The 27,218-nt window shown below is 39.8% G+C and overlaps 1 protein-coding gene across 1 annotated transcript in view; it reads left to right on the top strand.

Annotated features, from left to right (window-relative positions):
• rptor (regulatory associated protein of MTOR, complex 1) overlaps positions 1-27,218 on the top strand; it is a 355,394-nt gene that overhangs the window by 182,233 nt on the left and 145,943 nt on the right. The window contains exons 11-15 of the mRNA XM_068003988.1: positions 6,809-6,910; positions 10,110-10,193; positions 10,876-10,986; positions 21,430-21,504; positions 23,377-23,442. Coding sequence (XP_067860089.1) covers positions 6,809-6,910; positions 10,110-10,193; positions 10,876-10,986; positions 21,430-21,504; positions 23,377-23,442 — 438 coding nt within the window. The remainder of the gene's footprint in view (positions 1-6,808; positions 6,911-10,109; positions 10,194-10,875; positions 10,987-21,429; positions 21,505-23,376; positions 23,443-27,218) is intronic.

The raw sequence follows: 27,218 nt of genomic DNA, 5'->3' as shown, positions 1-27,218 counted from the left end.
CCATTGTTTGTTCTGATTAATATAAAAACTCTGAGCCCCAGAGTAACTGAAGAGTTATCTTTAACTGAACTATAAATACTTGTCAGCCGTGGCTCGGTGGTAGCACTCGCCTCTGAGTCAGAAGGTTATGGGTTCAAGCCTCACTCCAGAGACTTGAGCACATAATCTTGGCTGTCACTTCAGTGCAGTACTGAGGGAGATGCTGTGTTTTGGATGAGATGTTAAACGGAGGCCTATCTGCCCTCTCAGGTGGACGTAAAAATCCCAAGTAGAGCAAGGAAGTTCTCTTGGTGTCCTGGTCAGCATTTATCCCTCAACCAACAGCCAGAACAGATGACCTGGTCATTTATTTAATCGCTGTTTGTGGGACCTTGCTGTGCACAAATTGGTTTCTGTGTTTCCTACATTACAACAGTGACTACACTTGAAAAGTACTTAATTGGTTTCTGAAGAGCTTTGGGACATCCTGAGGACGTGAAAGATGCTATATAAATGCATTTTCTTTCTTTTCTTTGTAATGGAGTTTTGTGTGTAACCCAACATGCACTTCAATCAACCTGGTATAATCTCAGAACATGGTTTTCCGTGTGCTCTTGTCAATTGAAAGAGACAGAGGCTAAGCTCTACAAAGTCTACATTATGTGAAAATACAACTGCATTTTCTTCATTGACATCACTGCTTTATACCTGTTTTTAGTATTGGCTTGGACATCAGATGAATCCACTGTCCAAGTCAGCAGGTGTGGGGGTGATGAAAAGGAATGGCTGCAACTACTGCTGATTAATAGAAGCATTTAATAATGATCTGACCCTTCCAGGGTGCAGTGTTCTCAAACTACTATTGCCACTGTGCAGGGGCTGGCTGAAGAGATTAGGACTAAACATAAAAGACAAATAGTTAGGAAAAAAAATGCAACTTATTCTTCTTCCGCTGCACACACACTGGTCAAGATAGGAGGGTGGGAGAAGAGACAAATCTACTGTGTCCGAGTAGTTACAGCAACAGAGCACCATCTAATTCATCAGATTTTGGTGTGTAATCTGTATACCCGGATATTTCCCCCCATTAATATTTGGTTTGATTTTGCATGCAAGTCCATTGTTTCATTTGTAAATTAAAGTGGGTATAACTGGATTAGTGCAAATGAGGCTTTAAACTGCAGAGTTTTACTTGAAATAAAAGTAGAAAGTGCTAGAAATACACAAATGAAGAGTTCACCCCTGACACGATAATCTGTCTTTTTACAGATGCTGACTGCCCTTCTATGTATTCTAACATTTTCAGTTTTTATTTCAGATTTCTAGCATTTGCAGATTTTCCCTTTATTTATAAAGTATTGTCACATTTGTTGAAGTAATGAAGAAATAGAAAGCATTTTCTGTAGATGCTGCAAATTAGCTTAGCCTTTTAATCATTATTCTTTTGACATAAAATGTTTCATGGGGCTAGTTTCTGCTGGAAGCCATCTTTGAAATTCCACATTTCTTTCAATTGATTTATTTATGTGCACTACTGAGTGCTGCAAAGATATAAAAATGCAATTAAAAGCTGCACTTCCCCAGCAAATAAAACATTTTAATCAGATCCCCCATAATTTAATCCTGAAATTTATTATGTAACATTTGGCAAACTGAATTATTGGGATAGGATGTTTGACCATTGAGCAAAAGTAAACTTAGTAGATTTAATATGTTAGTATCTTTGCTGCAACCAAGGTTAATATTGCCAAGATTGTTTTCAAAACTAACTTAGTGAGTATTGTTAAATATTGATATAACATTTTTGTAGGAAATGCCATGGAGAATTTACTTTGTGGGAGATATTTTGTTTGAACTTCATGAAGATTTGTTACTTATTACTTGATAAAAGGGTTATTAATGACAGAAGTTAAAACTAGCACTTATGCTTTGAACATAGAATTTCCCTGCCGCTTTTTTTTATGTACGCAAATTTATAAAGCAGCAAGGGAGTGGAGTTTATGGCAGGGGAGGGGAACAATGGCTACAGTCTTCCTGATGTTCAGTTAAAAGAAGTTGTGGCATTTCTGTAACTTGATGTCCGACATGGAGCCTGATAGTGCAGAGGTGGTTGTAGGGTCTAAAAGGTGATGGAGAGGTAGATTTGGGTTCATTACCTGTGGCTGTGAATGATGTTACCGAGGGGCATCATGTGAGGAGGAGGCTAAGAATAGGTCCTTTGCAGGGTGTGAGGAGAAGCCATTGCTGGACTTGTGCACGCCATGTTTGGTTAGGTAGGAGTTGGAATCACACAAAGGCAATCCCATGCAGCTGCACAACGGAGGGAGGTGATGTAAGAGGATGGTGTTACTGACTGTATCAAATACTGAAAAGTGGTCAAGGAACACAGGGAAAGATAATGCACCATGGTCACAATCGTAGAGGATGTCACTCATGACTTTGGCCACAGCTGTGTCGGTGTTGTGAGAAGAGCAAAAGCTGGACTAGAGGGATTTGAATTAGGAGTTTTGAGAGAGATGAGCTCCGAGCTGGTGGGTGTCAATACGTTTGTGGACATTTAGCAAAGGAAGGTTAGGAATTGGGTGGTAGTTGGAAAAGATGGATGGATGGATTATTTGAGGAGCAGAGTGATGACGATGGTTTTGAGCGGACAGTGCTGAGGAAAGGGAGCCAGTGTCAATAGGCATGGGAGCCAGGAGGGAAAGTTGAGTGGTCAAGAGTTGATATTAATTAATGTTGTAAAATGAACTTTGTTTTTAAAAAAACTGTTCTGTGTACAGAGGTAGTAAAGATGTAGAGTGCAAATGGCAGTTTTAACTCTTCCAATTTTTAACTACTTCTAATTTTTAACTTCCAATATTAAGCCTTTTAACAAGTAAAAATGAACAAAACTTTAAGATCAAACAAACTACTTCCCATGTAGTAAATTCTCCATGACTACTTCATCCCCTCCCATCAGTCATTTTGAAGCCGTGTTTCTACATAAACAAATTGTATTTTAAAATTTCATTGTTCTTAAACGTTAACCTTGAAAACTAATCTTGGCAATTTTAACTTTGGTTGCAGGCACTAACGCCTTAATGATAAATGTATTTTTGCTCGTTAAGCAACATCTCTTCTCCCAATAATTAATTGCATTTTGTATCTTTATGGAACTCAATAGTACATCTAAATCCATTAAAAGAAATGTGAAATTTGAAAGACGGCTCTGCAGCGGAAACTGACACCATTTAAAAAAAAACTTGGGGGTGAGTTTTCTCCGAGCTTCTCCCGCTTTGCTGCTGTAGCTCCATAGACGTGTGTGTGTAAGCTTCCGGTGCTGGAGCAGGAGAAGCTCCAAGAAAAATGCACCTCCTTTATGTCAACAGAATATTGCATATAGGGATAAACTGATTTGTGGCAACAGTTAATGACTAGACTCCGGTGAATGGTTTCAACTTCTTCAACAACTCTAACAAAACTCGTTTTTTTAAAGCCTCTTTTGTGTATATCCTACCTAATTTGCAAAGCAAACATTGAGTTTATATGCAAATTCAGAGCAATTTGGAGCCTTATGGAGAAAACTGGCTCACAGATTTAAAAAAATATTTGTCTCCATGTCAATATATTTGACATTTTTATCCCATCCATCATGGTATCTCTAGGGGACTGCAGGTTGTCAATTTTCTATATGATGCAGTATATCTTGACTTTTTATTTTGGCCTGTATTTTGTGTTGCATACTTACTTCAGTGATGCGCTGTTTTCTTTTGGGTAGCTGATACTTTAAGAAGTTAGGATGGGGTGGTGCCCAAGAACATCAGCATCTCCCAGTGTGAATATGGGAAGACTGTAGCCGTCGTCTAAAGCCCCCACCACAAACTCCTTGTCCTCACCAACATCATCCCCCTCCCCAACTAGTGTCTTTGGCTAAACCTGACTGTTTGCAACTTCTCTGTCCCGTTTGACCTTAAGCTAAGCTTCCAAACCCATATTCTCTCCATCACAAATCATTTACCTCCACCCCTGTCTCAGCCCATCTACTGCTGAAACCCTCATCCATGCCTTTGTCACCTCCAGACTCGACTATACCAATGCTGTACTGGCTGACTTTCTATTTTCCACCCCCCCATAAAATTCAGTTCATGCAAAACTCTGCTGCCCATTTCCTAACCTGCAACAAGTCCAATACGCCCATCACCCCTATCCTTGCTGACTTATTTTGGCTCCCTGTCCCCCAATGCCTCAGATTTTGAATTCTTATTCTTGTGTTTAAATTCCATCTTGTCCTTCATGGCCGTTTTCCTCCTTATCTCTGACCACCTCCACAGATATAATGCCCTCCTCCCACCAAATTCTCCGGCCTGCTGTGCATCCCTCCCTTCGCTCTACCGGTGGCAACTTTGCCTTCAGTTGCTGCGGGTCCTATGCGCTAGAATTCCCAACCTAACACCTCTACCTTCCCACATCTCTCCCCTCCTTTTAAGACTCTCGTTAAAACACACCTCTTTGACCAAGCTTTTGGTCATCCCTCCAGATCTCTCCTCTTCTGGCTTGGCGTCCATTATTTTCCTACTGCCTCTGTGACGTGCCCTGCGGTGGTTTTCTATGTTAACTGTTAAAAATTGCTGTTGCAGCTGCGGTTTTTAACACTGACAAGTTTGAAACGGTAGCCCTTCATAATATTTGCATGCCTTTCAGTAAGCAGCGACAATCGATTTTTGGAGAACATCATCACAGCAGCATTTGTGTGGTGGCTCCTCACTATTTTAAAGGAGGTGAGGATTAAAAAATGCAACCTATATCATTTGCATCTTTAAAAAACGAGAACTAAAATTCAAGAGCACAAATACAAGTGTGTTTGAATTTTGTATTAACAGCTTGCCAGCTTTCTACTCCCTTTTGTTTTTCTGTTGACCTTTAAAGCCAGTCGGACATGCACTGCATTCCCTCCCAATTCCCCCCTCCCCTGAATTAAGATGGGGCACTTGAAGCGGAGGAGAGAATTAGAATATCTGTTCCATTTAATATATACAACTGTGTCCCTTCCTTTCCACCCTATATATGTTCATCTGCATCAGTCACATCCAGGCTGTTTGAATGCAGAAAATCTCATCCAAGAAGACAATTTTTAACTAATCATTTTTCAATTAGACTTTTTAAACCAAACTCTGATTTTAAAACCTGCCACATTTGCAAGGATGTTTATCTCCTAGAAGTAGGGAGGGGGAGAGATGTGAAGCATTGAGTGATGAAAGAATTCCAAAGTGATAGCAGTTCTTGAGTAACACTCGAGACAAATGCTGTAGTGGCCAAATGACTGTGAATTATGGCCATTCCGAGGTTTGTAAGACTTGTTGAGTCGTCTTCCCTTTGGGACAAATTATATCTGTTTGGAAACCTACCACACACTCTTTTTAGTGTCAGCTGCTGTGGACAAAACTGTACAAGGTCTCGAGAGATCACTTCCAATTTATGAAACACTCTCAGTGCAAATAAGGTTTGTTAAATTCTTCCTATCCCTCACAATGAATGGCAGCCACAGATGCGCTTGTGCTGCAAGTTTAGTGTCAGTTCAAAGCAGCTCACAATCTTAGAAAGAGATTATTTTAATGATTTCCTTTCCTTTTATTCAGTTATTGACTTAATTCATTCAGAATAAATATATTAGAATAAGAATATACCTAAAGTTAAACAGTCTTATTCCCAAATCTATACTGGATTGATAGGACTTCTCTTTTAAAGATTTTTATTTCTGGCCTGTCATTCCGTTTGGGTGTGTTTTCAGTATCTACTTGTCAAAGTGCAGAGGATTATATTACTTTGAATGTTTTTGCGTAGAGCAGAGTAGAATTTATAATAGGGCAGATTGTATACTATCTGCAGAAAGTGAGTTTTATTTACTGAAATAGCTCTTTTATAGTATTTGTCCCTTAAATCTCTTAAACTGCCTTCTAGTTCCTCATCAGTTAATTAATTGTAGCAGTCCCATTTTCAATGGTAAATATTAGGTATATTAGATACAGTGTGATTTCAACAGTTTAGATTTCAGAAAGTGCTTGCGAAATTGAGTATTTCACATATCTTTTCAAATGTTCACACTGATGCTACAGCTATACAAAACCCTGATGAGACCATGTCTGGAGTACTGTGTTCAGTTCTGGGCATCGCACCTTAGGAAGGATATATTGGCCTTGGAGGGAGTGCAGCGTAGATTTACTAGAATGATACCTGGACTCCAAGGGTTAAATTAAACTAGTGTTGTGTTCCCTGGAATTTAGAAAATTAAGGGGTGATTTGATGGAAGTTTTCAAGATTTTAAGGGGAACTGATAGGGTAGATAGAGAGAAACTATTTCCGTTGGTTGGGTAGACTAGGACTACAGGTACATAGCCTAAAAATTAGAGCCAGGACTTTCCGGAGTGAAGTTAAGAAACATTTCTACACGCAAAGGGTGGTAGAAGTTTGGTACTCTCTTCCGCAAGCAGCAGTTGATGCTAGCTCAATTGATAATTTTAAATCTGAGATTGATGTATTTTTGTTAACCAAAGGTATTAAGGGATATGGGGCGCTCTGGTGGGTATATGGAGTTAGGTCACAGATCAGCCATGACCTCATTGAATGGCGGAACAGGCTCGAGGGGCTAAATGGCCTCCTCCTGTTCCTATGTTCTTATGATGTGGAGATGCCGGTGATGGACTGGGGTTGACAATTGTAAACAATTTTACAACACCAAGTTATAGTCCAACAATTTTTATTTGAAATCTACAAGCTTTTGGAGGCTTCCTCCTTCCTCAGGTAAATGTTCTTATGTTCTTATGCTCAATGCCACAAATTACCTCTTTTACAGCACAGTCCATTCTTTGCTGAGCAGCTGACAGCATTCCAGGTCTGGCTGACAATGGGTGTTGAGAACAGGAATCCACCAGAGCAGTTGCCAATTGTCTTGCAGGTGAGTGTATAATCTACATTAGGATGGTAATTACTGTGGCTGAGAAGGAGGTTGAATGACCACCTCTGAAATATTGGGGATTCATTTCATTTTTGTAAGTAACAGTTATGCAAAACTGTTCCAAACCATCGTGAAAATTAAAATGCGTTGGATGGATTTCACAATTAGCTAACCACAAGGCAAATGTTTAAACAACGCATTGGTCCATAATACTTTATAAATACTTCATGTAATTATTTCTGATGCTTTGTTCTGGAACTTTAGCTTAGTGACATTTCGGCTTCATGTGTGAGTAGAATGCACTGTGTCATTGCCAGGAGGATCAAGTATTCAGTGGGTGAAGAAAAATGTTGATGTAGCAGCTTATGAACTTACAGAAATCCTCATTCTGACACCATGGGGGTAATTTTAAACCCCACGAACGAGTGGGTTGAGGGTGGGTGGGAAGTTAAAAATAGTTGTTTTTTGGGTCGCGACCGCAACATTTTCTGACTCTGTGTTCCCAGTGGGAAACCTGTGCTTTTACACTGCAACCCACGTTAAACCCGGAAGTGGAGGTGGGTTGCAGTCGCAACTCAAAAAACAACTATTCTTTAACTCCCACCCGACTCCAACCCACCTGTTCTTGGGGGTTAAAATTGCCCCCAATCTCTTGGATGATGTTGAACCCCCTAATCTTCCTGTCCTTTCCTATTCTAACATGGTTGGGGAAGTAATCCAAGGCTGCTTCCAAATCTCCTAAACACCCTTTGCAGGACCTCAAGCCTTTCCTTTCCTAGAACATTGACATTAAACTTGGACCACAATGTGGCAGCTCTCCCTCCTCTTCCATAATCTTTTCCAGTCTCTCAGAAATGTCCCGTATCCTAACACTTGGGAGGCAACAAAACATCCACGGGACATGGACGTGCAAAAGATAGTGTCCACCCCTCTAACTATTGAGTCTCCTATTACTACCGCATTCCCAACCGAATTGCTAATCTCCTCACCCACCCCAGCTTCCCCATGCCGTCTCGTTTTTTGAGCCATTTGATGGTCTTGCCCAGAATCCTCATCCTCCACACAGGAAGCCAATATTTCAAGTTTATTGGAGAGAATAAGTTGCTCTGGACATTCCTGGTCTAGTAGGTCCCTCCATACTTTCCCTGACCTGTGGATAGTCACCTCTCCTTCCTCACCACTGCCTGCTCTTTATCTCTGAAACTGTTGCTCCAAAAAACCCTCTCTCTCTCCCTAATACCTCAGATTGTCTGCAACTCTGCCTCAAGTTCTGAGATATTGAGTGCAAACAATCTCAGTTGGAGCCACTTCTCGCAGATATTTTTGTTAGTGTCTGCTACTCCAACCTCTCACATCCTGCAGGAACCCTACTTCACTGTTCCTTCCTGTGCTGCCATTCTTACTATAAATGTTAGTTAAGTTTTAAAGTTTATATTTTTTATCTACTTAAATTTCAATTAAATGACTCTTCTTCCTCTCTGCTCCTAATTCCCACTCTACTTCCAAAATGGGAATTTGGCAACTATTATTGCTCTGTTCCTAGCTCATTCCTATACCAGCTCACTCTGTAGGAGGATACAAAGATTATTTCCAAGTAGCTGTTGCAAGAAATCTTTGACTATTTAACAGTTACAAAATATTCAGGATTCGTTGTGATTTAATGCAAAAATTTGCATAATTCATGGAGCAAATATAAGACTTTTTCAGGAATTCAGTCTCCTTGTTTAATTTATTTAAAGTTTGATATTTTAAAATCAACTTTGAAGCAAGAAAAATATTTGGGATCATAATTATATTCTCCTTAGTTTTACTAGTTACCTTTTATCCTTTCCTGAGGGCATTTGGTCCAGATTTTGAACTCTTGACCTTTGCATTAGATGCCACATTAGAACAGATGGTGCTGCAGCAAACAAATGACTTGCTGAAATTCTAAACTTAAGTATTTGAGACTTGCAGCAATCCGGATTTAGGGAGGTTAGCTGCTAATCTGTTCATAAGCAGTAACGGAATGAGCCGTAATTTTTATTCATCTTTGTATTTTATGTATCTAGAGCACCAAACAAGAGTGAATGTTTGGGTCCTTTACAGAATGCCCCTCTTGCACTGCCCAAGTGCACCTCCTGGTGTTAATTCAGTAGGTGATGTTGATGTCATCCATTGATGTGTCTGGAGGAAGGACAGTTCCTACCTTCTGAGTGTGAGGGAAAGAAATATTAAAAGCTGCCACGTGACCTTACAATGTGCTCAAGCTAAACTGTTGCAATTTTCCATCCTGGGATGCTAATTCTTAAGCATTGAGTGAACCTAGATCTGTGTCACTCCAGTATTATTTAGTGGTATGTCGAACGTTTCTGCAAAGTAGATCAGAAAGTGGATGAAATGGGTGTCAGGTGATAATCTGAATGAAAGATATATTGGCCTTGGGAAGGGTATGTCGCAGATTCACCAGAATGCTGCCAGGGCTTAAAGGGTTAAATTACAAGGACAAGTTTTATAAACTTGGTTTGTATTCCCTCGAGTTTAGACAGTTGAAGGGTGATCAAATCGAGGTGTTTAAAATGATAAAGGGATTTGATATGGTCAATACAGAGAAACTATTTCCTTTCATGGGAGAATCCAGAACAAGAAGACATAATCTTAAAAGAAGTCATTTAGAAGTGAAATCAGGATGCACCTTTTCACAGAGTAGTGGAAATCTGGAACTGGTTCCCTCAAAAGGCTGTGGATGCTGGGTCAATTGAAATTTTCAAGACTGATCAATAGATTTTTGTTAAGGTATCAACAGATATGGAACAAAAGATGGGTAAATGGTGTTGAGGTACAGATCAGCCATGATCTAACTGAATGCAGAACAGGCTTGATGGGCTGAATGGCCTACTCCTGTTCCTATATTCCTATGTAAGCATTATATTTATAACAGTAATGATTTTTCTGGATGAAACTATTTGAGAGTGATCTAATTTTTTCATCGCATGCTAAGATTGCTGCCAACTGTTATTGTAACTTAGGCTTAAAATGTGAACAGAAAGAAATTTCATTCATGGTTCGGACGACATTTCTGTCTGTGATGCTGTTTGTTTGTTTCTGTAAAGCAGATGAAGCTGGATGTTGCCAGTACCTAATACCAGATTAAATCTCTATTGGGATAAACTGCAATATTCTATATTGTTAGTTATTTCCTGTCCTTTCTCTCTATTAGGTGCTGCTTAGCCAGGTCCATCGTCTGCGAGCACTGGATTTACTGGGAAGATTTTTAGATTTGGGTCCCTGGGCCGTGAGTCTGGTATGTCTCCAATTCTATTCTAAGTGTTTAAAGTATCCCATTTATCCCTCAATTCAGAAGTAAATTACGAGGACATGTTTTATAAACTTGGTTTGTATCTCCTCATGCTTAGACAGTTGAGGGGTGATCAAGTCGAGGTGTTTAAAATGATAAAGGGATTTGATATGGTCAATACAGAGAAACTATTTCCTTTCATGAGAGAATCCAGAACAAGAAGACATAATCTTAAAAGAAGTCATTTAGAAGTGAAATCAGGATGCACCTTTTCACCTGAGGTTAATTGTTTTTCCTGTTGTAACGCACCAATATTTGAATTTTCAGAACTTATAAAGATTTAGTAGATATAAATTTATGCTAAAGTATATTTCTTTTTGCTTGAGAACAGGCGACTTTACATGATTCATGATTTGAGACTCAGATTCCTGATTTCTAATAGTCCCCTTCACTGCTAGTTGTGTGTCCTGTTTTCTTTCTTTTAAAACTTGAACTTTGTTCAATTTTATTGGAATCCATTTCTAGGAAGTGAGTAATCTAAATTTGGAATGCCTTAGCTAGTTAATTGATATTTTGCTGTTGGAATTCAATTCAAAGACACTTTTTTGGAGTCTATGTTTTCTTTCATTTGAACTTAAAAGGCTGTCATTGCTAATGAGTTTGACACATATGTGTTTTTCCTCGACAGGCATTATCTGTTGGTATTTTCCCATATGTTTTGAAACTGCTTCAGAGTTCAGCTCGGGAATTAAGGCCCCTTCTTGTTTTCATCTGGGCAAAAATCTTGGCTGTGGATAGTGTAAGTAATTTGGTTGCTTCATTCTAAAGGAAATATGTGCAAAACATTTTACGAAATGTGAATAAAACATAGTTTTTTTAAAGTTTGGAAGCAATTGGGAGTTGTTTGTGCAAAATGAGATTTTTTAGTACAGCTGCTGAATGCACCTTTGTCAAAGAAGAAATATAATACCGAATAACCAAGACCCAATGAATTCCATCATGCCACACACATTGTATGTGAGTACCTAGGGTACTGTACTGCTGCCGTCATGAAGTGCACAAGTCTAAAGCTCAACAGTAAAGTGGCAGGTTTTAAATTATTTCGCTACTGTTTGATATAACATATAGCAGGTGCTGTGGAATACTTTGAGTAGCTGGGAGGAAGAGAATGAGGATAGAAGCAGTGGAAAGGAAGTGTCCCTTCCACGATTGAAGGCCATTTTATAATTGTTCAGTGCCTCCTTGTCATCCTCAAATCTTTCTTCGATACTGTTGACAACTTCATTCTGCTCTTCACTTCCATGTTTCCATGCTGCAACGCGGTCACTATGTTCTACTGTGCCAGGTGAGCTCAAGGCTACCTGTTCATCACGTACATCATGCCCCTAGGTGATATTGGCAGCTTGAGGTCAGTTTCCACATGTATGCTGATTACGCCCACTCCGCGCGCGCTCTCCACCATCACCACTGACTGCAAGCCTGCTGTGTGCTATCCATCTGTTTGACGTTGAGTCATGAATGAGTCAAAGTTTTTACAACTCAATGTTGGCTAAACTGAAGCCAGCCTCTTTGTCTCTCCTTAGTACCTATATTTCTCTGACTCCATCAACCTTCCTGGTTGCCTGCTCATGTGCAATCTCACCACTGTGTTCAATCTTGAATTGAGCTGTACCCCACATTTGATCCAGCTCCATTTTTCACTTGCAGAATAGTGTCCTCTTACATCCTTGCCTCACTCCCACCATAACAGTGAAACCTTATCCAGACCCTCGTCAGCTTGATTTCTCAAATGGACTCCTTCCTTGTATCCCCATATGCACCCTTCGCAAACTTCAGCTGTTACTGAACTCTACAGTCCACACTCTGTGTTTTGTGCCCGTCACCCCTATTGCCAACTCTACAGGTTCCCTGTCCCCCAATGAATTGATTTAATCATTCTCATCCTTCTATTAATTCCTTCTATAGACCAGTGTCAGCTTGCTTGGGAAATCTTTTCCCGGTTATGTTCCAAACTGTCCACTTGGTTTTTCCAACTCCTTGTTCCATGCTCGATCTGCTCCACTGTCAGAGACCAATCTTTCAGACATTACACCACTGCATTTTGGAATTCCCTACCTTGCTACGTCTCTCCCACTTTCTTTCAAAAGCCTTGTGCAAGCTTATTAAACGTGCTTTTTCAGATTTCTTCACACACACCCAACTCCCATAGTTTTCTTTATTATCTGCTCAGGGTCTGCCTCTCCCTTTTGTATGTGCTCTTAGATGTTCCGCTGAGTGAGGATGCTATATAAATGATTGTTCTTATTAAGCAGTGTTCTCTGTGCAGTGATTTAGAAAGTGTACTGTGTTTCAAAATTTGAATCTGTCTTAAGTATAAAAGGAATGTCTCTCCCTGATGGCAAATTCTTAAATAAATTATTTTAATTTTTTCTTTATATAAAGAATGCACTGCAGAGAGCACAATGGCATTATTTTAGCCTTCAGTGCCTTTCTCCAACTTTTCACTTAGAAAATATTCTTGACATTAGAATGCAGTGACAGTACCTGTAGCTGATGGAAAGGTTATATATTTGTGAATAATCAGGATATTGGGTAAGAGGCTTTCGAAAAAATTCTTTGCTCCAGATTCTCCATGAATTCTTTCGTAGCTTTCTAATCTCATTTTTATCAGAATTCCAAGGTTTCAATACTTGGCGATGACTAGTTGAAAATAAAATTAAGAACTGCTGATTATAAGATCACTGTGTTAGGAAAACCTGCAAGGAATGTTAATCAAAGGGCGTGTTCACTCCTCAACAAAGAACCATTAGTAATATACCATTCATGACTACTGATCAAAGACATTGACAATTATTCAAACAACCGCCCTTCACTACTGAGTGGGTTAATTTCTTCTTTCCAAATTCGTCAAAGTAGAAGTTAGACAACAAAATCATGAACTAACACTTAGCCCACTTGACTGTCATGGTCATTTATGCATTTAATTACACAAAGTAAAACCCCTTTTCCAATTTTTTTAATAGCTGTCTAATCTGAGTTGTGTATTTTATTGCAAGGATTCCTTTTGGTGTCATTATCTCACATAGGCACATCAAGAACTTGTAAGCAAATTTTAATTACTTGATCGAAGTTAGTGCTGCTCATTACTTGTGAAAACTTCTTTCGCATTTTCTACCCTTATAATTACAGCAGAGAGACAGGACAAGACGAGCATGACTTTTTTTTCGAAGAGACACAGTTACATTTATCTTGGTCAAACAACCTAATCCTCCATTTAACTTTACGAGGCTCGGTGTACCTATCTCTGGCCAGTAATTAGAACCAGCTGCTAACTGTGAAAGATCCTTTCTTCTCCAAGTGCTATATCCATACCCATGGTTCTTATCATTAATTCTTTTGGTTTTCCCAGAGTTGAATAGGATTGTTGTAAACCCTATTTTTAGCATTTCATCTCATTTTTCCAACATGATCCTTTTTTTTTCTTTTTCATAATTCAAGTTTTCAATCTGCTGGTTATATCTGTTGTTCTTTGATTTGTCTATAAATCACTGGTTTGGTCTCCAAGATTGTTATAGTATTTTCCCCCCATTAAGACTTTTGGTTAGAGTGTCATTAAGGACTAATGCATCCTGTGTAAAACATGTCCCTCTTCTAATCTTATTACAGTAAATTGTTCAGTTAGGCAAAAAATCTTGTGGTTAGCTGTTGTGGGATCTTGATTGGTTTAGACATAAATAGGTCATTCTGAAGTCAGCACACTTTTGGGAAACATCTATTAATGCAGAAAAGGCCAGCTGCACCAACTGAAAAAGATTGATCAGCAAAATTCAGATGCAAATGGATACTTAGGTAAATTAATGATTCAGATACCTGCTGTGGAGATGTGTGTTAGGGTACTGTTGGAAAATAATTGTCATTGGGGGGGGGGGGGGGGCAGGATTTATTAGAGAAGCATTGGTTATCAGAGGCATTATTCAAACTTTTAAGTAGGAAAGAGACATCACGACAACCTTGGTGGCCTAAAGAAACAAAATGATATAACAAAAGAACATTTCTTAGGTCATTCTTCCCCAGTAAGATTTAGCAACAGAACCAACATTTTAGGTATTCTCTCCATAAAGTTTATGGTTTAATGGTTATAAAGTATGAGTATCATGGACATGTTTATCCTGCACGATAGGGGGACGAAAAAACTGTTCATATTTTCTTAGTTTACCACTTTGAAGCTTTCTCTTTGAACTTTTCGCAGGACACATTTGCGTGAATGTATGTACATTTCTTTTGTGTAGAAGTCCTACTTATATGGTTTATCTTTGTAGAAACATCTTAAAGCAGAATTTTTGAATTGCGTCGAAGATTTATGTTCTTTGTTGTGCGTCAGATATATCTTATTAACTAGGCTGAGTTATCCCTAACTCTCTCAAAACTCCCTGATTGAATCCTTCAATTTGGCTTCCATCCTGCACACAGTACCAAGGTCATCCTGGCCAAAGTCATGCATAACATGCTCTGTACCTGTGATCATGATGTGTTTATCCCTACTTGCTCCCCATGACCTCTCCACAGCATTAGATGCAGTCCATCGCGTCATCCTTCTCCATCACCACGTCAAGTTTACGTTCAGTCATGACTGTTAATTCAGTACATATTACCAACAAGTTATGTTCTTTGTGAATAAAATTTAATATCACTGTAGTTCAAATCGAGTGATATGATATTCAGTTTGTTGTGTGATTTGACTGAGGAAGCCTGGTGTCTGTGATGGGAGCACAATAATATCAGACAGGATAAAACTTGATCATGTAAACCAATAATGAGATGGTATCGCTGCGACCTTTTATCTTGCTATATTGTAACACATTCTAGTCTACTTATTAAAATTGTGCTAAATAGGTACAATGAGATAATGCAATCTAATATCTAAATAGATATCCCAAGGTGTGTGTTTTTGATTTGAATATTCCCATTGTGCATTACTGTGCACTTTTGAAGAAAATATCATGGATTTTATTTTCAGGTCAGTATAGAGTAGGAAACATATTTAAAAATAATTTTAAATCGGCTGAAATAATTTAATAGACTTGCTGCGATAACAGAGCTGGTTATTAGGGTTTTTTTTGGTCAGGATTAACAAGTTACTGCTTTGTAACATTTTAAGACTCATTTTTTCTTCTGTGATCTTTTACATAACCTTCTCAAGAACCTAAACTGGTGTATCATGGCAGTAACCAGGTTTTTTTGGGTAATATCGTCATTATTGAATGGCCATATAAAAATTGTGCTGAAGCAGTTGTCTTGTTTCCATCATATGCCAATGAGGATTGCAGTAAATAAGAGATCAAGTTGTCATTTACATTTCACCTGATTCTGCCATTATCTTAGGCTGGACAATATAGTTGAATGTATCATAAAGTGCATGGTTTACAAAAGTCATGCAATTGTATTGTGCATGTGGGTACTGTCACATTGGATATAAAGTAAGACAGCAGACTGCTAACTTTGTGCAGTTGCAGTGGAGGCTTTTATGCCAAATGCAATTAATTACTAAAATGAAAAATACTTTCTTGTCTAGAAAAATCTGTTATAGATATCAATGCTACATTCATATGTTCACTTATAATACAATTGATCCACATGCCAAGGATGCAATAAAGTAAGTTCAATATATTTCAATTTGTCAAGGAAGACACAATTTATGCAAACTTTCAGTGACCTTTGTGGTTGCATTTTCCACACAGTTTACAAATGAGGAATTTCATTGTAGCCAATTTGAGATGTGAACAGCTTTACAGGACACATGTAACTCTATTCACATTGTGAAAAGCTGATGCTCTGATATATAACCAGGTTTCCAATTATTAATTTCCAATTGTTAATTAGTTAGAATCTCTGGCTTGTACAGTCTGTTACAGTGAAATTAATGTTGTCTTTAGGAAGTACTATAAACCATGTGTCAGTAAATTACTATTTAACATTGACTGTTCCTGTGTATAGAGATCCATTTATGGAATGAAGAGTCTTTCCATTTTGAAGCCTTATACCTTAATGTGTTGTATTTTCCTTTTTTAACTGTTGTACTGCTTTGTGCTCCGCACAATAAACATTCTGCTGCACTGCCCAAATAGTCATAGCAGACTGTTGGCAAACTGCCTATTCTATCCAAAGGAGTGGTCGTGCATAGATTTGCTTCTGTAGTTCTCCACACTCAGAATTCTTGGTCTCAATAGGGCTGCAAAGGAGGTGGCAAACAGATGTAAACTACTTGTTTACAGAAAGGCAAAAAAAAAAGCTCTTTTTAAAAAAAAAACGCAATTGACCGGGCTGCACTTGTACATCTCTTAGCTGGTTAGAGAGCAGTATTGCTGGAGGCTTGGGGTTGTGTGCAATGCCCCTTTGGTTGGGCTATGATTCCAAGGAGAGAAAAAGGGGAAATACTGCGGCATGGCATTAGACTTCAATTTATTATTTTTCTTCTAAATTAATGGCTGTTTTTCACAATAACAAGTGTATGAGCAAAATTTATTTTAAAGTTTACTTTTGGCCAACACTTTTAATTTTATAAACTTAGCTGTAGGCAATAATCAGCTAGACTTTATTTGCTTTATTCTCTGTAGCGGTATACAGATTGGGGACTGCAATGCCGATCACCAATGTCCCCAAAACATACCCTCGTATTTTAAGTAAACCAACTAATTTTACGTTAAAAGTCTACTGCCTTTAAGACTGTTGGGTATTTCCAATTGTGGTAGAGAAGCTAGAAGAGCGAGTGTAGTTGTCTTGTCGGGAAAACAGACAAGAGAGCAGAAATCTGTTAGTGCTATTTAAATAATGCATTAGGTCGTGTCTTGGGTTTGGATGATGTAGGTACTTTTTATATTTGGTTCAGACTGGTGTCGATAAGTCATGCCCTTGGATCACTTTGGCTGCAGTTACTAATCTGAAATGGGTGTCTGTCCACTGCGATGTGCATTGAGCAGTGGTAGTATTGGACCTTGGTGTATGCATGCTGCCCACTCCCCAGCAGCTAATTTTTAATATTCAGAGGGGGAGCAGCAGCTTAAGCTTTCTCATTTTCTAAAGAAAATCAGTATGAAGTTCCAGAAGTCCCAAAAAATCCAATAGATCATCTAGGCACTTTTTAAAATAAAGCTTCGCACAAAACTGGAGTTGCACTGCAGCTGACGTGGTGTGATACTCAAGAGTCTTGCATTGTTTGGCTTTAGTGCACTTGAGCATTGGATTGGGATCTGATACCCAAGTTATCCTGTCACTTTTCGCATTGATCTGCACCCAAAACTCCTTTGCATTGAAATAGCATTATATAAATGCAAAAGTTGCTTATATGAAACTACTTTTCCATTCAAAAAAAAATGCAGCCTCATGTTTGAGGGAAAAATGTACAATTCAGTTTGATTGAACAAATGAAGTGACATTTTTCTGAGCAGTCTTTAGATCTGTATCTAAAGGAGAACTGAGCCCTGACCTGTCCCCTTTTGAGGTAACGATCTGTGCCACTGCTGCCTGGCAATATTATTGGTGCTGTCCGCTAATGCTGTTGAACAGCATAGTATCGTACACTATCCTTGCATATTGCTTTGTGACCTCATAAGCTATCTGTTGTTTTTTTTTGCCAGCTGTTTCTTGCATCCTGTATTGAATTGCAGTATTTTCCTATGTTGGCCCTTTCACTCTTCGAAGGTTTTAATTTACAGCACACCCATGGAGGAAAACTGGAGTCACTTTCTATGTTAAAGTAACCTGCCCTTTCATATATTTTGTGAATTACCATTGGGAAATTATCTTGTACTTGTGTAAACATTGTTCAGATAAACATTATTGGTCTTCATTCTCATTCTCCATATGTTGTAATTGAGATAAACAGTCTTTCATGTAATTAGCTTTTTGACACCTGCACTCCTATGACCCTCCCGTTCTGCATTGCATGAAACCACAAACCCCAGGAGTTGACATTTGTTTTCTATGTTGTCAACTTCAGTGTCTTTTTAGTGTTCTCATACAATCAAGGATATGTTGTCATGGTTCTGCAAGTTTGATGTTTGCTTTTTTTTCACTGGGGCTTGGGTGGAAAGTTGGGAGGTAGGAGAAAAGCATTCTTTGAATGTTGGGGGTGGAATTTTCTGTAGGGGTGTAATTTTGAAGTTACACCTGAAATTGCACCCATTTTGCTGATATCAGTTTACTCTTAAATTTCCTGCCAATCTTATTGGCATACACTAGAACGTAAAATTCGGCATAAACTGTCAGGGCCCCACGACAGTGTGGAACTCAAGCCATTTATTCCTTCAAGTATGAAAATTAAAGTTTCAAGCCATCGAACCATCATTGATGCACATTAGGCACAGCATGTTTAAGAAATTGCAATTATGGAAGCTTTTACATTTTTAATGTGACTCATACTGAAGCTATAAACATGCATTCAAAGAAACAGAAAATACAGTGCAGATCTCGGTGAGGATAAATAATTTTTTTAAATAAAAAAAATCACAATGTAACACCAGAAAAATTATGCTGTTTTCTGCTGTGTCTAAAATTCTGGGCTTAATTTTACACCATTTTTGAACCAGTGTAATTGCAGGAAATTCATTAATACGGCTCTTCAGCCTTTCACTGATCCATTATAATGAGCTGAGGTGTGTTCGGGTGCAAGGATTGATAGATGGGTGTAAAAGATCGAGGAAACTTGGACGTAGAGTAATTATGCATGTGACATAATAGATGGGGAGAAACCCTGCTCGGCCTTCAAGCCCGAGTTTCACATCATCCACGCCTTCCGTTTGGGACTCCTAACAGTTCACCACCAACTGGTACTAAGTATCAGATTTACAGGCTAATCATTGTCTGTTTCAACAATAAAGCCCTCATTACTGGCCAGTATCAAACATGGCTGTGGGCTGGAATATTGACTACTGACATTGGAAATTTCCTTGGTCTCGGTATAAATTGAGTAAGTCTCTATACCAGGAGACAACTACAGGCTTCAAATCACTTTGATACTTGTGTTTTTAAATATAAGATAGCGTGTCTGATGGTTGCTGGAACTGCAGAGGCGCTTGGAGAAATTGTAGTGTTGTTCAAACAGACAATTCATAGCTTTCTACAGCAATATTTTTTGTTGTTAAATTGTTATTTCTGTTAAGGCTTGGCTTACTCTATCCTTCAACGGATATAGGCTTGAGTTTTGGGCCGTTCTCTTGAGTGTGTCAAGAAAGCAATCCAGATGATCCGTGTCGTTGGGTGCTCCGAGTGGAGCCTCCAGTGTTCAAATCATTCTCAACTCACCTTTCTATTTCAAATTAAGACGTCGTATGACATCTGTAAACCTATATAAATGTTTCCATTAAGAATGTCGTGGAACGTATTCTGCCCCTGCCTGAGTAAATCATCAGCATTCACATGCAAGAGCTAAACCTATCAGAGTCTCAAGATCTCCAGAACATGGTTTCACTTTCTCTACATTGAGATTTTTTACTAGCACGAGTTACTTTCAACATTCTCACCTGTAAATCATCTTGCCTCCAGGCACGTTGCTTTGTACCATTTAGGTGGTACAGTTTGATGAGCTCTGACTTAGTTGTTGGGAAAAGGGTATGGTGGTGTGCAAGTGTTTTATATTTTTAGCTGGGAAAAGGGGAGATAAGAATTTTGAGTCCTTTTTATCTGTTTGTGTATTTTATGCTAATTGTTGTGAACGTTGGTAAGTTCGGGCCGGCACGTAAGTCTGATACATGCTTCTTGTACAAATATGGTCTGTGCCCTCGCACTCCATAGCAACAGCACAGCAGATACGAGTGAAGTTGTTCACGCTTTAATTATTTTCATGATTTGCACGCTCTGATTTTTGGACATAGCCATTTCTTTTATTCTAACGTTTCATAAAATTTTATTAACATAATGAGGACGACCATGATCACCATATGAGCTAACTTATCTATATAAGCTAGTTAGTACAGTTATTTCTTTAAATGTTTATGGGAAAATAAATACTTGTTTAGGAAACATCTTCAACCGTGTTGTACATTCTGGTTTATTCCTGCTGGTTTTATTTGTCTTTTTAATGTACAATAGTAGGAACCTTTACAAATAAAAAATTTATCTTCCGCCTCCATTCCTCAGCTTCATATTTTAAACATTCTGTGTTACTCTTCATTAAATAAGTAATGAAGTTCAAGAACATGAAAAATGTGCATCCAGTGATGTTGCGGACCCATAGGGAGTTCAAAGTGATTTCCCAGATTCAGCACCTTTCATCACATAAAAATTCTACGTTGTACCTTAAATGAGTTGCGTTATTCACTGTGCCCATTGTGGCTGTGGCTTGAAACTTGTTATATTTCAGTGCTCAATAGCTGTTAGCAAATAATCTAAAATTCCAAGGGAATAACTGTAATTAGTTTGGAGTTATTGTCCAGATAAATATTCCTTGTAATTCTATGAAACATTATTGTCCTTCCACCAATTACAGTTACCTGCTTAGGTTATTCATAGACATCAGTGATTTTATGATGAGCTTTATGACTTGACAAAGTTGCAATGGTATCAATTATAACATTACAAACAACATTAGTACAATTGATTGGCACCCCATCCACCACCCTAAGCATTCACTGCCTCCACCACCGGCGCACCGTGGCTGCAGTGAGTACCATCCACATGATGCACTGCAGCAACTCGCCAAGGCTTCTTCGACAGCACCTCCCAAACCCAGGACCTCTACCACCTAGAAGGACAAGGGCAGCAGGCACATGGGAACAACACCACCTGCACGTTCCCCTCCAAGTCACACACCATCCCGACTTGGAAATATATCGCCGTTCCTTCATCGTCACTGGGTCAAAATCCTGGAACTCCCTAACTAACAGCACTGTGGGAGAACCTTCACCACATAGACTGCAGCGGTTCAAGAAGGCGGCTCACCACCACCTTTTCAAGGGGATGGGCAATAAATGCTGGCCTCACCAGTGACACCCACATCCCATGAACGAATAAAAAAAAAAGACTTCCAAAAGAAGCAGTTATGATTTTTATTCTCTTAAGCAACACTTGTAGGAACAAGTCTTTCACTCAGGTAGAAGGCTATTAAACGGCTTGTGCGTTGCACTCCCATAACAAATGATAGGAGATCTCGATATCTGTTTATGGCTATAACTAAGCGATAGGTTTATCAAATTATAATTGTTTTATGTCTATACCTCATAACGTGGCTTACTATTTTATTTTTCAGTCTTGCCAGGCTGATTTGGTGAAAGACAACGGTCACAAGTACTTCCTTTCTGTTCTGGCAGACCCGTACATGCCGGTGAGTTCTTTTCTGTATATTGAAAATCCACATCTACTTATTTTTTTTAAATTAAGCTTGCTACGAAGAACAGGCACTTTAAAGCAAGCAGTGCTTCCTGCTTAAGTTTACAAGTCTTGTGTCTAGTGTGCAACAATAACATCACACTAAAAGTGTGGCCTCAGGATTTTACATATCCAAAATATCAAGTCCACAGGACAAATAAATTGTGATTCATTCAAATAGCTACTTATGTAAGCTATCAATCAAATATGCAGTTGAATAACTATGAATCAAAAGTAGCAACAATAAATACTTTGCATTTATATAGTGCCGTTCACAGCCTCGGGATGGCCCAAAGGTCTTTACAGCCAATGGATTACTTTTCAACTCCAGTCGCTGTTATGTAAGCACAAGTGGTAGCCAAGGTCCCATAAACAGCAATGCGATAAATAGTCAAATAATCTGCTTGTTGTGGTGTTGGCCAAGGCACCAAGAGAAATTCCCTGCTCCTCTTCAAATAGTGCCATGGAATCTTTTACGTTCACCTGAGAGGGTAGACGAGGCCTCGGTTTAACGTTTCGTACAAAAGCTGGCACCTCCCAGCTCATCACTGTACTGGGATGTCAGTCTAGATTATGTGCTCAAGTCTCTGGAATTGGATTTGGGCAAAACCATGGCAAATGGAGTTCAGTGTGGGTAAGTGTGAGGTCATCCTCTTTTGGATCCGAGAAAAACAAATCAGAATATATTCTTAATGATGAGAGACTAGAAGTTGTAAAAGAGCAACGGTCCATGTACACAAATCACTAAAAACTAGTGCACAGCTACCAAAGGTAATCAAAAGGTTAATGGAATGTTGGCCTTTATCTCAGTGAGGCTCAGGATCCCATCTGGAGAACTGCATTCAGTTTTGGGCATTGCACCTCAGGGAGTTCATATTGGCCTTGGAGCGGTTACTGTGCAGATTCCCCAGAATGAAGAGAGGGCTTAAAGGATTAAATTACGAGGACAGTTTGCACATACTTGGTTTGTATTCTCTTGAGTTTAGATAGATGGTTGAGGAGTGATCTGATTGAGATATTTAAAATATTAATTTGATTCGAGAGGATAGATACAGAGAAACTATTTCCTCTGGTGGGGGAATCCAGATCAAGGGGGCACAATCTCCGAATTAGAGCTAGGCCATTTAGAAGCAAAATCAGGAAGCACTTTAGGGTAGTGGAAAATTGGAACCCTCTTCTCCAACCCCCCCCCACTCCCCCCTAAGCCCTCCCCAAAAAAGGCTGCGGCTGCTGGGACCATAAAAAATTTCAAGACTGAGATCGGTACATTTTTGTTAGGTAAGAGATATACAGCAAAGGTGGTTAAATGGAGTTGAGGTACAGATCAGCCATGATCTAATTGAATGGCAGAACAGGCTCGAGGGGCTGAAAGGCCTATTCCTGTTCCTATCTTGTATTCCCATGCAACCCACAACCTCCTGTCTCAGGAGTGCTATCATTGAGCCAAGGTTGACACCTTTGTATTATTATTCATAGTCGAACAGCAAAATATATGGCCATTTGGGAAGCAGAAAAGTAGAGTTGGGTGGAGCACAGGAGTTTCTGTGGATAGGCGGAGGAGCTGGGAGATGTAAAAACTGAGGTGCTACTGTGGTGCTGCTGGCGGAATGGTGTAATTACAGCATGACATGTTTGCATATGCATTTTCCATTATATTCTGGCCATAGAAATTTAGATCGGGAGACAAAAACATGACAACTGGAATGTTGATTTTGTAGACAGGAAGTTCATGTAGATGTAAGCTTTGTATATTATAAATAAATATACTGAATGTCACCATTGCTGCTTTATGTAGCTGTGCTGATTTAAGTTTTTGTTTTTTGTCCAGGCTGAGCACAGAACGATGGCAGCTTTTATTTTAGCTGTAATCGTTAATAGCTATAATACAGGACAGGTAAGTGGCATTTAATGTTTTCGTCTGCTTTATATAACATTTTACGTATTTATAAAATACATGCCATAGTGGCTGTTAACTAATCGAGGAGAAAAGTAACAATGTTTGTTTTCCTTTCCAATTGGTGATTTTCTATTTTTGTTCAGTTATTCACCAATCATTTTAGTCAAGACGATTTCAAGCTTTTCCCCCAGTCAAATTATGCAATTTTTTTTAAACAAGATTCTTGACAGTTTCTCACTGACCCACCAAAAAGCTCTTTTTAAAAAAAAAACATTTTTTATCACATCATAAAACCATCAAAAACATAGTTTTACTTCTACATTTGGCTGCCACATCTTCCCTGGCCCTTTCCACAGCATAATGCATCCTGCCTATTAATATTCTGGACTCTGGATATAACTCCCTTGTACCCACCCCCAAGTCAAGTACCTCCTGCCCCCTGTGAATATCAATGTAAAATTTTGTATTAAATGTGTCTGACAGTATCTACACTTCCTAGGTCCCCGTCTCCGTCCCAGCTCCCCCAAAAGTCGGCTTCAATTTATCCATCTGTTGGAGTTTTATCCACCTTCGTAAAAGCACTCCCAGGAGCCACCATGTGGTCACTTCATCAATTCTTCGTAAAAGTAGAAGCAGGAATTTATTGTCTGCTTCCTGATCCCAATGTCCAAGCCTACCATTCTTTGGAGCAACCAAATGGCCAGAGCTCCAATGCACATCCAAAGAAATCTGTTTCCTGTTCCCTCTCCATCTCCCAAAGCTTTTCCATGATTCCCCTGGGTATTTTCTGTGGCTTGTTTCTTTCCCTTTCTTTGCACTACTTCAATATTCTGTTCTCTCCTGCGGTCCTCTTCTCTTCCCTCGACCCCAGCACCTGGAGAAATCTTCCCATGGCGGCAGTCTGAAAGGTGCAGAATATAAGGAGGGGAAAGTGTTGCAAAGTCAAACAGGAGAAAGAGGTAAAACAAAAGACTGGAAAAGGGAAGTGAAAAGAAACGGGATAAGTGAAGGTGTGTGAGGAAATTCAAATTGCACAGGGGGTCATCGCCGGATGAACTAAGTCCCAACTATCTTTATTTTACCAATACTGTGATCCAGGGAATGAGAATGGGGGTAGCGGGGAGGCCTCCTCAAGCTGGAGGGAGGAAGAGGCCCCTTGAGAGGGGAGAGAGATTGAGGGAGACCTCATCAGCCTATAAATTTTTGCGCGTGGACCTCAACAGTTTTATAGGTTCATAAAGGTGTACTTCATCAGTTTCTAAATGTGGACGCCATCATCAGTTATCAAATAGATTTCTAAATGTGGTCCCCATCAGTACGCTATAAGGTTACTAAATCTGGTCCTAGTTATCATAGAATGTTACGGCGCAGAAGGAGGCTATTCAGTCCATCGTGTCTTTGCCGGCCGTAAAAGAGCTATCCAGCTTAATTCCACTTTCCACCACTTGCTCCGTAGCCCTGTAGGTTACGACACTTCAAGTGCACAACCAAGTTCTTTTTAAATGAGTTGAGGGTTTCTGCCTCCACCACCATTCCAGGCAGTGAGTTCCAGACCCCCACCACCTTCTGGGTGAAAATATTTCTCCTCAGCTCCCCTCTAATCCTTCTACCAATTAGTTTAAATCTATGCCCCCTGATCACTGACCCCTCTGCTAAGGGAAATAGGTCCTCCATATCCACTCTATCTAGGCCCCTCATAATTTTATACACCTCAATTAAATCTCCCCTCAGCCTCTTTTGTTCCAAAGAAAACAACCCCAGCCTATTCAATCTTTCCCCATAGCTAAAATTCTCCAGCCCTGGCAACATCCTCGTAAATCTCCTCTGTACCCTCTCTAGTGCAATCATACCTTTCCTGTAATGTGGTGACCAGAACTGTACACAGTACTCAATTTGTGGTCTAACTAGTGTGTTATACTATTCTAGCATAACCTCCCTGCTCTTATATTCTGTGCCTCGGCTAATAAAGGAAAGTATCCCCTATGCCTCCTTAACCACCTTATCTACCTGTCTTGCTACCTTCAGGGATCTGTGGACATGCACTCCAAGGTCCCTCTGTTCCTCTGTACTTCTCAGTAGCCTCCCATTTATTGTGTATTCCCTTGCCTTGTTTGCCCTCCCCAAATGCATTACGTCAGACTTCTCCAGATTGAATTCCATTTGCCACTTTTCTGCCCACCTGTTCAGTCCATTGATATCTTCCTGCAGTCTACAGTTTTCTTCCTCACTATCAACCACACAGCCAATTTTTGTATCATCTGCAAACTTCTTAATCATGCCCTCTACATTCAAGCCCAAATCATTAATATATACTACAAAAAGCAAGGGACCTAGTACTGAGCCCCGTGGAACCCCACTGGAAACAACCTTCCAGTCACAAAAACACCCATCGACCATTACCGTTTGCTTCCTGCCACTGAGCCAATTTTGGACCCAACTTGCCACTTTCCCTTGGATCCATGGGCTTTTACTTTTTTGACCATTCTGCTATGTGGGACCTTGTCAAAAGCCTTGCTAAAATCCATGTAGACTACACCAAATGCGTTACCCTCATCGACTCTCCTTGTTGCCTCCTGAAAAAATTCAATCAAGTTAGTCAGACACGACCTTCCTGTAACAAACCCATGCTGACTGTCCTTGAATTACCCATGCCTTTCTAAATGACGATTTATGCTGTCCCTCAGAATTGATTCCAATAATTTGCCCACCACCGAGGTTAGACTAAATAGCCTATAAATACTTGATATATCCCTTTTGTACCTTTTTGAACAATGGTACAACGTTAGCAGTACTCCAATCCTCCGGCACCGCGCCTGTAGCCAGGGAGGATTGGAAAATGATGGTCAGAGCCCTCTGCTATTTCCTCCCTTGCTTCTCTTAACAGCCTGGGATACATTTCATCTGGACCTGGCGACTTATCTACTTTCAAATCTGCTGAACCCCTTAATACTTGCTCTTTCACTATGTTTATCCCATCCAATATTTTACATTCCTCCTCATCCTTAACTATAATCTCTGTCAGTACTCTGTTGAGTACTTTTTTTTTTAAAGCAAAAAAACTGCAACCTTACCTGATTCCTATCGGAATTGGAATTTTTTGATCATTTCTGTGGCAAGCGGTACTGATCTTTTGTTTTCTTTTCGAGTTTTGATTCTCTAAGGCACCAAATTTTGATTATCTGTTGCAGAGCTAGATTCTTGAGGCCCTGGGCACCAAGAACATTCGGGGGCCAGCACCATGGTTCCTGCGGAAAGTGCGCGGCCCAAGCCTGAGCGCTCACACCCTCTATCCGAGAACCGTGTTCCTGCCCCAGGTTTTCAGTCCAGCTCTGAGATGTGGCGCTGTGCCTGGGCGTGGAGGAAGTCGGGCGGTGCCTCCTGCAGCGTTCAGGGTCCGGCCTGGCAGAGTGTAATCAGCAAGCGGCAGAACAGAAATGTGTAAATTCCTCAGTCAGCCTCTCTACTCTCAGCTGGCCCGAGCCGCACCCTCTGTATTTGAGGTGAAACCCCAGTAAGACTTCCAAGTGCCCTTGAGCACCACGTCACACTAGACAATTCTGGCGGGGGCCCAATATTTGGCTGGAACCTCTGGAAATGGGCCCATTAGCACCGTAAATTAATCTGCCCCTGCTCTGCTGTTGGACTGTGAAGTTGCTGCTGGCTTCAGCCCCTCAGCCTGTGCTGAGTGAAGCTGGTAACTTCCATGCAGCTCTTTGTCCAGGCATTTCTTGTTCACATTTTCCTCGTTTCTAGAGTGATGTCTAAGCTTATAT

This window comes from Heptranchias perlo, chromosome 23, assembly GCF_035084215.1.
Source record: "Heptranchias perlo isolate sHepPer1 chromosome 23, sHepPer1.hap1, whole genome shotgun sequence".
In the NCBI taxonomy this organism is placed as follows: domain Eukaryota; kingdom Metazoa; phylum Chordata; class Chondrichthyes; order Hexanchiformes; family Hexanchidae; genus Heptranchias; species Heptranchias perlo.
This window is presented reverse-complemented; position numbering and strand designations above follow the sequence as displayed.